Source organism: Typopeltis vanoorti, chromosome 19 (assembly GCF_054136105.1).
Source record: "Typopeltis vanoorti isolate ZY-2024b chromosome 19, IOZ_Tvanoo_1.0, whole genome shotgun sequence".
In the NCBI taxonomy this organism is placed as follows: domain Eukaryota; kingdom Metazoa; phylum Arthropoda; class Arachnida; order Uropygi; family Thelyphonidae; genus Typopeltis; species Typopeltis vanoorti.
Genome location: NC_143567.1, coordinates 24,381,537 through 24,397,206, shown reverse-complemented (window position 1 = coordinate 24,397,206; position 15,670 = coordinate 24,381,537). Strand labels below are relative to the sequence as shown.

The 15,670-nt window shown below is 35.0% G+C and overlaps 1 protein-coding gene across 1 annotated transcript in view; it reads left to right on the top strand.

Annotated features, from left to right (window-relative positions):
• The window catches only part of LOC150095918 (E3 ubiquitin-protein ligase HACE1-like), a 147,955-nt gene that overhangs the window by 34,675 nt on the left and 97,610 nt on the right, over positions 1-15,670 (top strand). Inside the window, exon 7 of the mRNA XM_090409566.1 lies at positions 11,084-11,166. Coding sequence (XP_090265692.1) covers positions 11,084-11,166 — 83 coding nt within the window. The remainder of the gene's footprint in view (positions 1-11,083; positions 11,167-15,670) is intronic.

Below are 15,670 nucleotides of genomic sequence, written 5' to 3'. Positions count from 1 at the left end.
GCTTACCAAATTTCATAACCTTACACCTTGTAACATTGAACTAACAGCTCCATGCTGTTGCCCACTCATACTATCTGTTCAAACCCTCCTGTAAGGTCACAATATCTGCTTGATTCCTCACCACTCTCCACAGTTATGTATCATTTGCAAACAGTTGCATATCACCAATTAAACCCATCTGAATATCATTAATATACAAATTAAATAACAGTGTCCCAATGCACACTGTGGCACACCATAGTGACTTTCCTCTTGCAGGATGCTGCATCTCCATATATAACTTGCTGATACCTACTGGAACCAGTTTCCCATCCCATTTGCTCCAGTTTTGTTACCAACCTGTAGTATGGAAATCTATCAAAAGCCTTTGCAAAATCTAAGCATATCACTGTATATGCTTCTCCCTTGAGCAATATGTTTGTCTTCTTGATATAGTACATAATCAGGTTGATAAAACACGACCTTCCTTTTACAAATCCATCAGTGGATACTGCAATTATCAACCCACTTTTGTATCCGAGCTGTCACCAACCTCTTCAATATCTTAACTACAACTCGAGATATGCAGATCAGTCTATAATTTGTAGCCTATCTTCACCTTTTGAAGTGGAACAATTTTATCTTCCTTCCTCTCTTTTGATACTTGTGCCATTGCAAAATTCTTATTAAACAGGTAGGCCATGATGATGCTAATGCTAACTTCCTGGAATATTATCTTAAAACATGTGGCGATATGTCATCAAGTCATATTGCTTTATTGATATTCAGCCTACTTAACTCATTATATATCTTGCTTTCTCACTAGTATGTTATCTTCATTTCTATAGTTGAGATTCTCCTAATTTCACACTGAGGATGAAATATCCTGCCCACTGAATATCTCAACGATATCCTCTGCACTAGTTACCAATCTACCAGTTTTATCCATTAACATCACATTACTATAATCACTCTTCTTTCTACTTTCCAAACATTGAAAAAATTCTGTAGGGTTTTTCTTGGCTTGATTTGCTAATTTTGCCTGTTCTGCACTTTTTACTTACTTAGCAACTCAGTCACTCTCCTGGCCTGCTCTTTATACTCCTCGTGCATGTGGTTATTACCATTATTCATCTTCTTCCAAAGTATGTTCTTCTACTTCTTCCAGATTTCATGCTTAAATCACACATTCATCCATTTGACATCCACATTATTCAGCCTTTTGACCTTTGTAACTCATTCACACATTAATGTTGTTGTGTCTCTTTGTCAGCTCCCAAGCAGTATTTATTTCTTTTCTGCTCAACTCCTCATTCATTAGTATATAGCTCCAATATGTCTCCTGTGCTTCTCATAATCGCCAACCTTATAATTCCACATATATCCTTTCCACAACCTAGCTACAGCCCAGATGATTCCTTCATGATCACCCTTACCAACTGAGGGGAAGTGTGAATTTCCAGTCACAATCACATCCTCTGATGAAATAATCAGATCCAAAACTCTTCATCTGTGTGTCTTCCTTTTCTTAGGCAGTATCTAAAGAATTCTCTCAAGAATTCAAGATATTCATTTTCTTTATTCCTAAATGTTATCTCTTCATTCCAATCTGTACTGCCATAATTAAAATCACCCTTTCCTTATTTACTAACCCAAGTTATTACACATTTCCTGGCCTACAGCAACATCCAACTAAATATTTCTTCCTGTCAACCTCCATCTCACACTACACTGCCTCTTTCATGCCTGCCATATGTTCCCTGCTATCATCAGTAACACTGATGATAATTACTCTATCATCAGTAGCATTCCCTCCCCCTTCTTGCCCTTTCTATCATTGCAAAAAACATTGTACACTTATATAGTAAATAAGGGAAGGGTGATTTTAATTATGACAGTACAGATTGGAATGAAGAGATAACATTTTAGGAATAAGGAAAATGAATATCTTGAATTCTTGAAGCCTGTTGGCTCTTATTTCAGTAATTGTACACTTCCATTTCTATTTCCATCAGGATATCATTCTCATTTAGTTATGTTTCACTTATTCTAATGATTTTTGGACAGATAAATTCCGTAAGTAAAACAATTTCATCTCCATTATTTCTGATGCAAAGTTGGAATTTGTTAATTAACATAGCAGTTCACTTTAGGTCTATAACCAGTCCTACCAAAGCCATTTGATTGTGATTTCACCACCGCACCTACTCTTGGACAATCATTTTTATTACTGCTTACTCCATATATCTCTTCAGTCTCAACTAACTCCCCCCCCCCATATTCTGATGCTGATTATCCCATACACATCACTATTACTACTTTCAACATCCACTCTCCTTATGCTGTGTCTCCCTGTCAATGCAACTCCACTCATTTCCCTGTTTCTCTTGCATTGCAATTCTCTCTTTGTCTCTCACACTACTATTTCCATTACTAAGCACTTCAGTTGTGTCCATTCCACTTTCCTGATCTTTCACTTCACCTCACCTCTTACTTCCTCTCATGTCTTGCTTGCATCACAGTCTGCATTTCCTTCTAGCAAGAGTTTCTTCAGAAGGAAGAATCTCTTGCTAGAAACTCCAAAGTCATTTAGATGCAATCCTTCACTTTTGATATTAATTTTTGAAAATAATCATATAAACTCAAGAACAAACTTTACAACATATGCCTTATATAGGATTTTTTGGTAGACAAACAATAGTTCAGTAATTTATATTTATTTTTACAGTTAAAAGAGAAGGGAGAGACAGAGAACATGACAATAGAGAAATGGTGATATTAGTGAATTATCTTTGTTCATGTATAATGAGTTGTTTAGATATCAGGAAAAGATCACCATGCATTATATCCAGGGTAACTGCACTTAATGTTTGCAGTGATTGGCTACTGAAAATTAGCTTGTAAGAGGTCAGTTCCAGTTTTGAAATATGCTTCAATTGTTGCTAATTTCGAAAAATAACTGGAACAGGGTTAAATATCTTGCACAGGTTTTAACTAGTGTAAGTCAGATTTTAGTTGCATTCCCTGAGAGAAGGTGAATCTAAAAACATTTAGGATATTTTAAGTTATAATAAGAGAAAGCAATGTACAAAATATGAAAGTTCTAAGTCTAGGACTTATGTAGTTATAATTACCAAGGTTTATCTTCTCTGCTGAAAGGCAAAGAATGGAGAATTAATCCTTACATACTTCAAATTTTGATATGAAGAAGCTAAATTCTTCACATAAAAAACTGGATAATTCAGAGAAGACCTGCATATCCTATTAAAGAATGCAGAGAACTAACCAGGGCTTCTGACTTAATGTCCAGTCCTTGCTTTCTTGTGGTGCACCCTATTAGTAGGTATCTACCCTGGATACTGTATGAACGAGGATGTGCTGACAATCTGGAAATTAGCTGATCAAATTGTATTCTTATTGGCTTAAACCAAAATAAATTGATGGTACAGAATGATAGAATTTCACAATGGCTGGAGTATTGTCTGGTTAAACAATGTGCCCATTGATTTTCATCAGGGAATCAGGGCAAACAATGAAAAGTCAAGTACTGGAACATACCACCGCTCAACATCAGCAGAGATCAAGTTGGCATCACACAAGTGAAAATAAGCAGCTTGTGCTCTTAGAGAATACAGAAACAAATGCAAGAATGCTAAACACTGTTTAAAACTAGCTAAACAAAAGTCATGGAAGGACTTTGGCAAGAATATAGAAAATAAATATCAAGAAGGTGGCAAAATATTCTAGAGGTTGTTGAAGAAGCTTAGGAATGGAGGAAAGAGTGCTGTAAAAGGAGTTAGAGATGATAAAGGTGACATGAAAACAGGAGAAAAAGATATCCTTGAAGTATGGAGTAATTACTTTGAAAAACTGCTAAATGAAACAAGCAGTGATGACAGCACAGTGATAAAAAACACTGACCAGGCATGCAGTCAGGAATACATATCCATACTTGAAGTAGAAAAAGCCATCAAAGGCTTGGAATATGGAAAGGCAGCAGGAGTAGATGATATTCAACCAGAAATGCTGAAGTATGGTGGTATGAAAGTCTTACAGTGGCTGCACTGCATAGTTCAGAAAGCCTGGACAGAGGGACGAATTCCCGATTATTGGAGTAGAGCTCTCATAGTACCCATATATAAAAAGGGAAATAAAACTGAATGTGAGAATTACAGAGGTATTTCCCTACTGAGTGTTCCTGGCAAGATCTATGCAAGTATACTTGAGAAACGGTTGAGAAGAATTGTGGAAGAAAAGCTTGGTGAAGAACAAGCTGGATTCAGGCCAAATAGAGGCTGTCAGGATCAGATCTTCACTTTACGACAAATAGTCGAGAAAGCATGGGAATATAACAAAGATCTGTATTTAAGTTTTGTCGATTTGGAAAAGGCATATAACAAGGTGCCAAGAGAGAAGCTATTCAATATGCTACAGTTATATGGTGTCAATGGGGCATTATATCAAGCAATACTTAGTCTTTATTTGAGTTGTAAGTCAGCAGTTAGAATTGGAGGAAGTACAGGAAGATGGTTTAATGTTAAATCTGGTGTGAAGCAAGGATGTACATTATCCCCTCTGTTATTCATTATCTATATGGATCACATTAATGAAGGAAAGTGGTATTAAACATAATATCAAAATTGGAGATGTTAATGTCAGCTCTTTGCTTTATGCAGATGATGTTATACTTCTAAATAAATCCGCTACAATTCTGCAAGATTCTCGGACTAAATTGAATAACTGTTGTAATTCTGCAAGATTCTCTGACTAAATTGAATAACTGTTGTAATAGATATGGTATGAAGGTCAGCAATAAAAAGACAAAGACAATGAAAATAGGCAGAATCATTGAAAATGTCAACTGTGTTGTGAATGGAGAACCTGTGGAACAAGTAAAACATTTCAGCTACTTAGGCACGATTTTTAGGGAAGATGGTAAATTGAATATAGAAATAGACAACAGAATCAGCAAAGCTGGTATGGTGGGAAGTCAATTGAATAAATTCATATGGAATAAGAGAGAAATTAGTCAGAACACTAAATTAGCTGTATACAAGACAGTGTTCAAACCAGTTTTAACTTATGGATCTGAGAGCTGGGTCAGAAGTAAAACATTTGACCAAAGACTAGAGACCGCAGATATGAGAGTCCTGAGAAAGATTATAGGCGTGAACAGATGGCATCAATGGAAATATCCATATTAAAAAAAACAAGGATATTAAGAAAGAACTTGACATTGTCAGCATCCAGGAATGCGTTAACAGAGCTAATCGCAGGTGGTATGGTCACTTAAACAGAATGGGTGAAGAAAGATTAGCAAAACAAGTGTTCTCTGCCAGGTTGGCAGCAAAATGACCCAGAGGAAGAACAAGATATAGGTGGATTGATACGGTACAAAGTGCTTTAGATGATAGAAATATAAGATCTGATAATGTTGGAGTCTTGACAAGTAACAGACTGATTTGGAGGAAAATTGTAGTTAGGAAATTAATAATGGTGTAATTTTTTTCATGTAGTTCTATCATATCCTGTACACCCCTTGAGGGTACATGGCAGGAATATGATGATGATGATGACCACAAGCGAAAGAAGTTAGACTAGAAGCCTAAATTCCTATAAGGGGCATCCACTATGGTTGCTTTTGTCTGATGGGCAGGATTATCCAAATCTTTGGTAGTTTAATATATCCATATTTATTTAGATTAGGTGGTATATCTAAATCTGCTGTTGATTTTTTTTTTTTTTTAAAAAAAGTCTTTCTCAACTTGCTATGATGAAGCATAGTGGATGGTTTCACTCAATTCTGTATACAAGGTATCCAAGGCTTGCTCAGGTAAATCTAATTCACAGTAATTGTAGCATTAGATGTATTTATTTCCTGTGTTCTCCAAGATGGACGTTGATAGACCTTTCACATCATTATTAGATTTCTAACATATACTCTGAGCAGGTGTACAGGATATTACGATAGTACTACATGAAAAAGCTAAATCATTACTAACTTCCTATTGACAAATTTCCTTCAAATTCAAATTAATCTGTTATATCTGTCAAGACTTCAATATTATCAGGTGTTATATTTCTGTCTTCTAAGGTACATTTTGCTGTATCAGTCCATCTAGATCTTGGCCTCTCTCAGAGACTTTTTCATGCCAGTATGGCATGAAAAACTGGCAAATGACACTTGTTTTACTAACTCTTCCTCCCCTATTCTGAGATTAACTCTGCTAACACATTCCTGAATGCTAACAATGTCAAGTTCTTTCCTAATATCCTCATTTTTAATGTGATACTGCTATTGGTGCCATCTGTTCACTCTGTTAATCTTTTTCAGAAGTCTTATATCAGTGTTCGCCAGTCTTAGCCAAGCACTTAGATCTCTAAGTTAAATTTGGTTTGTACCACTATCTTGTATATCACTAGTTTGGTGTTTTGACTAATTTCCCTCTTATTCCATATAAATATATTCAATTGACTTCCTACCACACCAGTTTTTGCTAATTCTCATGTCTATTTCCATGTTTAAATTGCCATCTTCACTAAAAATTGTGCTTAGATAGCTGAAAGATTTTACTTGTTCTATAGGTTCTTCATCAGGAATGAACTTGATGTTTTCAATGTTTCTGCTTCTTTTCATCATCTTCGTCTTTTATCGTTTAAGGGTCTCTCAAGGGTCAAAGCCAAATTACTGGGAGAAGACCTCCACATCGCCTTTCAGGAATGCACAGAACCGACTGGGACTTCTGACCTAATGTCCAATCCTCACCTTCACATGGTGCACCCCATGAGTAGGTATCTACTGGGTATTGAACGAACAAGGATGGAAATTTGGAACTTAGCCGACCAAATAGTACTTTTTATTGACATAAACCACAAATGCATATGATGGTACAATATGATGAGATTTCATGCCAGCTGGGGTGTTGCCCGACTAAACAAGGTCCCCGCTGTTTTCATCAGGGAGAACCAGTGTGAAGAGTGAAAAGTCAGCAACTGGAACAAGCTCCAAGTCAATATCTAGAAGAAGAAGAATGAATCCAACATTAGAATAACTGAAGATAGGACCATCAATATAAGGATTATTAATGGAAAGGAAATTGAATTTGCAGAAGAATTGGAAAAGGTACCACGTTGACATAATTGGCAGAGAAAAAAAGACAAAACAGGTGAGATATTACTAAATAATAAGTATATGATCAAGGAAAGGCAGAAGTAGCAATAGCATTACCAACACCGAACATGAAGATAAACTTCTTGATTGGAAAGCAGTTTCAAGTAGAGTTATGTGGGCGAACTTCAAAATGGGGAAATGAACAATGAAACTTATTTGTGTCTGTGGTCCGACAGATGGTTCTTCTAAGGAAGAAGTGGAGGAATTTTTTTGAGTCATTAGAACAGGCAGCTGACATAAAGAAAATGAAAAGGTGGTCCTTCTCAGAGACCTGAATGGCAGAGAAGGAAATGAATCTCACCAGGCATATAGGAACATTTTGGGAAAATTTGGAGAAAAGGGCAAAGTTAATAATGATGGTAGGTATTTGATGGACTTCTGCTCAGGACATGGACTGGTCATTACTAACACTATCTTTCAACATAAAGATGTGCACAAGTTCACATGGAGAGAAGACTCCAGAAATAAGAAACGCCTTGTTGACTATGTCATCGTTGATAGTGATATCATAAATATGGTTCAGGATACAAGAGTGTACAGAGCATTCGAAATTGGATGTGACCATTACTTAGTACTAAGCAGGATAAAAATAGATATCAGATTGAAAAGAACAGTATGTAAGAAAATTTTAAAAAGAATTAAAGTTGAGCAGATTTTACAGATAAATTGTAGGCTCATTTTTGAAGAAATTTTACAGCAGTTTGAAAACAATAACCAAGCCTTGGAGTCTCAGTGGCAAACTCTGAAGCAAACATTGATTGATTCAGCTAGGTAGGTACTTTCTCTACTAAGATGATGGAATTTCTCTACTAAGTGAATATGGTGAAGTTGTATGCAAGGATAGAAAAATAATAACACCATGGTGGACACAAGAAGTTAAAGAAGCAACCCAGGAAAAGAAGAAAGCATGCCAAAAGTTTCTAGCAAATATGTTAGTACCCTAAAATAAGACAGAAAAAAATGTGTGAGCTAAGCTATGTGTAAAAGTAGCTAAACAAAAATCATGAGAAGACTGGTAAGCGTATGGAAAATAAATATCAGGAAGGTGGAAAATGTTCTATTGAAGAAGCTTAGAAATGGAGGAAAGAGTACTGTGAAAGGAATCAAAGATGATAATTACATGAAAACTGAAGATACGGATATTCTATATATCTGGAGTAATTACTTCGAAAGACTATTAAATGAACCAATCAGTGACAGAACTCGACTAGAAATTTTTCAAGAGGTATACAAAGAGGAGCATATCAATAATTGAAGTAGAAAAACTGTCGAAAACTTGAAATGTGGAAAGGCAGCAGGAGTAGATGATATTTGACCAGAAATGCTTAAGTATGGAGGTCTAAAAGTTTTTTAGTGGCTACACTGCATAATTCAGAGGGCCTGGACAGAAGGCCAAATTCCCAATGATTAGAGTAGAGCTCTCTTAGTACCCATCTATGAAAAAGGAATAAAGCTGAATGTGAGAATTACAGAGGAATTTCTCTACTAAGTGTTCCAGGTATGATTTATGCTTGAAAGAGGTTGAGAAAGATTGTGAAGAGAAACTTTGAGAAGAACAAACAGGGGCCAGGTCAAACAGAGGTTGTCAAGATCAGATTTTCACTTTAAGACAAATAGTTGAGAAATCGTGGGAGTATGACAAGGATCTGTACTTAAGTTTTATAGATCTGGAAAAGGCATACAACAAAGTGCCCAGAGAAAACCTATTCAAAACATTACAATTATATGGGGTCAGTGGAACATTATACAGAGCAATCCATAGTCGATATTTAAATTGTCAGTCAGCAGTTAGAATCGAAGGAAATACAAGAAGATGGTTGATGTAAAATCAGGGATAAGTTAAGGATGCACATTATCTCCACTCTTATTTATCATCTATGTGGATCACATTATGAAAGTGGCATTAAACCTGATATTAGAATTGGAGATGTCAAACTTAGCTCTTTGTTTTATGCAGATGATGTTGTGCTCCTAAACACATCTAGTGCAAGTCTCCAGAATTCTCTATCTAAATGGAATGGCAGCTGTAATAAATATGGCATGAAAATCAACAATAAAAAGACTAAAACTATGAAAATAAGCAGGAACATAGAAAACTTCAGCTGCATTATAAATAGTGATCCTATAGATCAAGTAAAGTATTTTAGCTATTTAGGCATTGTCTAGTTTTTAGTGAAAATGGCAGGTTAAATCTGGGAATTGGCAACAGAATATGCAAAACTGGTATAGTGAGTAGCCAGCTGAATAAACTTATGTGGAATAAGCAAGAAATTATTCCAAACACCAAACTAGCAATCAATGCATTAGATAATTATCTAATGAATGTGCCAATGTTTAAAAAAAAGGCATTTTTTAAGTAGCTTGAAGAAAAAATCTTCAGTTTTGCATTTAGCATACTTCATACTGCAGCCCACAACAGCTGTAAAAAACATCAACAAATTTCAATCTTACTTTAATAATTGGCATGTGGTACAACAGGAGTGGGAAATGAATGAAAAGTGAATGGGAAAAGTATGAAAATGCAAGAAGCCGAGAGTAAAGAGAAGGTTTTGTATGGTATGGTATAACAGCCTTACTAACATTCTTGATCTTCGCAAGTTTCCCAGATGCGAAGATCAAGAATGTTAGTTAGGCTGTTATTTAGCTGAGGGGAGAAGTGAAAGAATTAATTGTTTTTACAAATTAAGTGGATATTGAATCCAACATTATTTCAAAGCCGAATAGAAAAACTACAAGAGTTTCGTGCTGAATTAAAAACCATAAAAGTTTCGGCGGATCCAAGCGTAAGCAAACCTTTCATGACAGGGGCAACTCGTAGTAAAGGTGGAGTAAGCTCTAATCACTATCCTTAGTATTTCCCATAATGTAAAACATATCTCCTAGCAGACATGTATGATGTTATACATTATGTGGGGGGGGGGGGTCACTACCCAGACCGGTTTCGACCTTTGTTGAGGTCTTGTCAGTGGGAGGCAGACCCAGATATAAATACTCAGGTTGAAGTGATGCAGAACTTATACTTTACCATACGATTTATACTTTACTACACCTTTTTTGGCAACTCATATGGTAAAGTATAAGTTCTGCATCACTTCAACCTGAGTATTTATATCTGGGTCTGCCTCCCACTGACAAGACCTCAACAAAGGTCGAAACCGGTCTGGGTAGTGACCCCCCCCCCCCACATAATGTATAACATCATACATGTCTGCTAGGAGATATGTTTTACATTATGGGAAATACTAAGGATAGTGATTAGAGCTTACTCCACCTTTACTACGAGTTGCCCCTGTCATGAAAGATTTGCTTATGCTTGGATCTACCGAAACTTTTATAATTTCTATATTCGGCACGAAACTCTTGTAGTTTCTCTATTCAGCTTTGAAATAATGTTCGATTCAATATCCACTTAATTTGAATAATTTTGCATCACCGAAGTGAAGCCTTTTGGCTCTCTTTTTTCAGTGATTGTTTTTACTTTTGATTGGCACAAATGATTTGAAAGGTGAGAAATATGCAATGAAAATATCGATAAACAAGAAAAACTAGAAATATGTATATGTTTTTTCAGTATGGAATATTAATGAATATTAATTTCTTATGCCAATGAATGTTAAACAAACCACTGGTTTTCATGTTCAATTAATCAGATCATTGAGTAATCAGGGAAATATCATAATTCTTACATTGATGCTTTTGTTTTACAAAAGTTTGTTAATTGTTTGCACTGGAAATGGTGAATAAAAGTTATATGGTTATTAATTCACTCAACTTGTGTCTTATTTTAGTTTAAAAAAATGGACATAATATTAAAAAAATAAATAAAATATTTTATTTTAGCAATTTAAGGTTGAGAATTATTCACTTAAGTTATTATGAACTGATCTTAATGAAGAATGTTGTCCCACAGTGCAGCTAATTTTTCTTGTCTAGACTGTAATTTGCTTGTTGGATAACAAAGCTGACATTAACAGAGTGAATGTTGCAGGAGCAACACCATTGGCTTTTGCATGCAAGTAAGTAGTAAATAATAAAAATGTTTTATTCCTTTGTGGATATTAGTTTTTCCTGCTTGAAAAAATAATTTTATACTCTTAACATTCACATATGATGAGTGAAAAGATATGTACATCTGAGTTTTATTTATGATGTTTTGCAAATGAAATTAAGTAGTGCCATTTTAAGCATGCTGGCATTTGAATGTCAATTGTTACTGTCAACTGCAAGCCTACACATACCGGCCAATGCATATATGCCAACTCTTATCATCACCCTTCACAAAAACTTGGAGTCATTAATACCCTCAAAAACAGAGCTATAACAATTTGCTCTAATGAAGAAGCTCTTAAGCAAGAATTACAAATTATTAGCAATTTTGCTAGAGCCATTATAAATAATGGCTATAGCAAAATTCCATCAATAAAGTTCTTCATAAAGCTTCATCAAAAAATGCATATGCAGTAGAATAATAAATCATAAAATAGATTACAGTAAACCATAGCTATCCCATACATTAAAGGGTTATCAAATAAAATAAATAGAATTCTATACCATTATAATCTTAAAATTAAAAATATATTCAATTCAATAAAATTAAAAAACATATTCAACTCCTCTAAAGATCCCCCCCCCACTGGCCCACCCTGGAATATACTGCATCCATTGCACCTGTAACTTACCTGTATTGGACATACAATTCCTATTTATAAAAAAGAACACAAATAGCATATTAAATTTAACTATTTTGGTGAAGCAGGCCTCTCTGATCACACCCTTTAACACCTTACACCAAATTGATTGGTAAAGTACCTGTTCTTTACATTATTATGTGAATGCAAATTTAACGAAGTCTGAAACTTTGATCAACCATCCTAATCTTAACAATAATAGTGGCATAAAAATCCCAAGAATTTGGATGGCACACATTCAGCCCACATAAGTTCAAGTTTTTCAGCAAACCCTTACTTTAGGACTCTAAACAATAATTTCAACTTTTATTAGTCACCCACCATCTGTACTGTTTTGTTCTAATTTATGAGTACAATTATGTGAGAGCATGTTACTCTCCAGCATAATTTATCTCTTAATTTGTGACGAAATGGATAATAATAACAGGATTCTAGCTTTGTGGTGGTAAAGTTGCTTTTTTTTTTGCACAAGAGGTCAGGCCAGTAGTTGTAACAGTTGACAAATTACTGTAACCTTAGCATACCATGTAGATTGTAATGTGGATTGCTTCTTTGTATATATACATGTGTGTGTATTCCTGATGATGATCTTGGTATGAAGATCAAAATGTCAGGTGATTATTTTCGTTTGTATTAAACTGAAGTTTTAGTACAACATGGTAGTTGTTTAAATAATTTTTAATGATATATCTTTATAGCTTGATTTCTGCAATCCATATACCAAAGCAATGAGGTCATGATCCATACAGGACTTCACTGGCCATAACTCAAAACTCACTTCCCTTCTCAAATTCTAACTCCGACTTCTTTTTTTTTTCCTGTTTCTTTCTCCAGGGACAACCTACAACTATTGTTTTGGAGTAGTTGGAGGTTGTCCCTGGGGAACCTCTTAGCAATTGGAGTCTAGGAAGTGTAGGAAAGGCAGAATCATCAGGGGAACAGAAGTTGAGGTGTAAAAATAGATATGGCCTTACAGCTGTTATTGTAGGTTTGGTGGAAAGAGTGGAATGGTCTGTAGAAAAGGCATAAAGTAGAAATAGACCATCCATGATACAGGCAATTTGTGTGCAAGTTTGAAAAGGTGCGAGAGAGAGAGAGAGAGAACGATATCATCAATCAAATGGCCCTTTCTTCCTGAATGTCAAATTTAAACAATAACCTCACTCAAGTTTTCATTTCTACACTATGCCCTTTACCCAACCACTCACAGTTTCATGTCCTTGGGCACTACAATGGTTCCACGTGGGATGAATTCTATAATTTCCATTCTTCCTATGCACTGATTACTGTTTTTGCTCTTCTGATCCAAACATAGCTCTGACCTAATAACTGAAATAATTTTTTTCTTGAATGAGGGCTTTCATCCTCCATTCCATTCAGAATCCCTGCCTATTCCTAGCCTTGGATCTCTTACAATTATGCCTAGGCAGTCCAAGAAAAAAAAATTTATATATCAAATCAGAGCTGGATTTTTGGCTTGAGATCAGAACTCCAGCATCATGACTGCCTTATATTGCAGTTCAGAGTAGTTGTAAACAGACCATCCTCAAATCCAAATCTCTGTACTTTCATTATCAGTTAATGTATGGAAATCAAATTTCTGCAGTTCTCCCATTATTTGTTTCTGAAGTACAAAGATGATGCACTCACAAATTTGAATGCATAGTTCTTGTTGCACCAACTCTCTGGTATATTTACATATTTGCCACGTCCATGATTTTCTTTCACAGAATGCACTGAAGCATTAATTTTAATTGCTAAGATAGTGTTATCAATTATTCATCACCTTGACCATATCAGAGTCAGGCTTCTTTTGCACATCTTGTTCCATTCTTGCTTTATACTCTTTTGGAGTTTCACTTAACATATGCAACATCCCACCTTTCTCCTGGTTGCATAATTTTGTAGCTGCGTTTACATGAATTCTCTGATTGAGATGCCGTTTTAAATAATCTAGTATCCATTCTTCCTATATCTTTACACTACTGAATTTTCCTCAACTTTCACTGCCACACAAATGGTGCATACAACATCTCCATAATGTTGATATTTCAAAATATCATCAATTGTTACTTGTTTTTGTTTTTGATGCAAAGATAGTAGTTCGGTTCTGTGAGCTGCAAAAGTCATTCCTTCTTAAATCTTGCACAAGCTTTGTTTCTTGTAAACATTTGACTCTCCTTCTGCCTTTCTTTTTGACAATATAAGGATACTAAAAATAATAATAACAATTATTATTATTATTTGGCATTACCAAAAAAAATTAATTATTTAGTCAAGAAACTTATAATTTTAGCAAAACAACTACTATCATACAAATAATTTTATAGAAACTAATTTTTACCTTGTTTTAACGATTTTTAATAAAAATATGAATTATTGTTGCAAGTTGCACCTTTCACAGCTTGTCACTGTTCAGCAAAACCTTCTCACCAGTACCTGCAAACCAGGTAACAGCAAGGAACAATAGTCAAATGCTCTGCCAGAATGGTTTTAAAAACAAGATTGTTAGTCCTGAGATAAATAACTTTTTAATTCATCATTTATTCTAGCATATATACGTTTAAAAATTTTAACCAACAGTATGACAATAATGAAAACTATGAAGTTCCACTCATTACAGATTATTATTATTACACTTTCCATGGAGTTGACAGACTCATCATGGGAGGTTCATTCAACTGACAACATATTTATCATATAGAATCTTAAAGTCCTCACCCCTCCTTTCATTAACAACACATTCTGGCAGTGCATTCCATTCACTGACAATTCTCCATGTAAAAAATCTACTCCTCACACCCTTCTTCACCACACAACTTATTACAACTTTTCTGCTTATTTTTTAATGTGGACATAATTTCATGAACTGCAGTGTTTACTTTTTATCTCACATAACTTCAAGTTTCTGCTGCCAGATAACTTTAGTAAAGCAATTACTTCATTCAATCATTGCTTTCCCATCATCATCATCATCAAATTCCTGATATGTACCCTTAAGGGGTGTATAGGATATGATAGTACTGTATGAAAAACTTACACCATTACTAACTTTGCTAAAAAGGGGTGTACAGGATATGATAGTACCGCATGAAAAACTTACACCATTACTAACTTTGCTAACTAACATTACTAACTAACATTGCTTTCTCATCCATTTGAAAATAAAAAGGCCACTTATTTAATTTCTAATGAAGACTGCTGGTCAGCCAAGATCATATTACCTAATTGAGCCAATCCAATGATAGTTGATAAATCAGTTAGAATATGTAGAGCATCAGGAAAAGAAAGCAAAATCAATCGTGTAAATAGTAACATGGAACAAACAGTGTTTTTAAAAGAAAATTTCAGCTGCATGGCAACAATTCATTGTGCATGGAGCATCTCGGTCATTATGCCTACCATGCACCTGCACAGCTTAGAGGGAACATTGCCTGTGATTAAGACTTATGGTTCTTTATCTAGACCATTGGATACAATATCTACTCTTTCATGATCATGTCTCCCATGGGCAAATGGTACTCTCTTAACCTCGCCCAAACTGTCAGCCCTTCTTGCCTGAGATGTTGTACCATTTCTCCAACTGACAAGATGTGGGTTTGAATCTGTAGACATGAATGTTTGTGAAAGTTTTAAGGTGGTAGTAAAGGAAAATGGTATTCATTCTGATATCAAAATTGGTGAAGTTAATCTTAGCTCTTTACTTTATGCAGATGTTATACTTCTGAATAAATGCAGTACAGGTCTGTAAGATTCCTTGACTAACTTGAGTAACTGTTGTAATAAATTTAGTGTGAAAATCAGTGATAAAGGAAAAAATAATGAAAAGAAG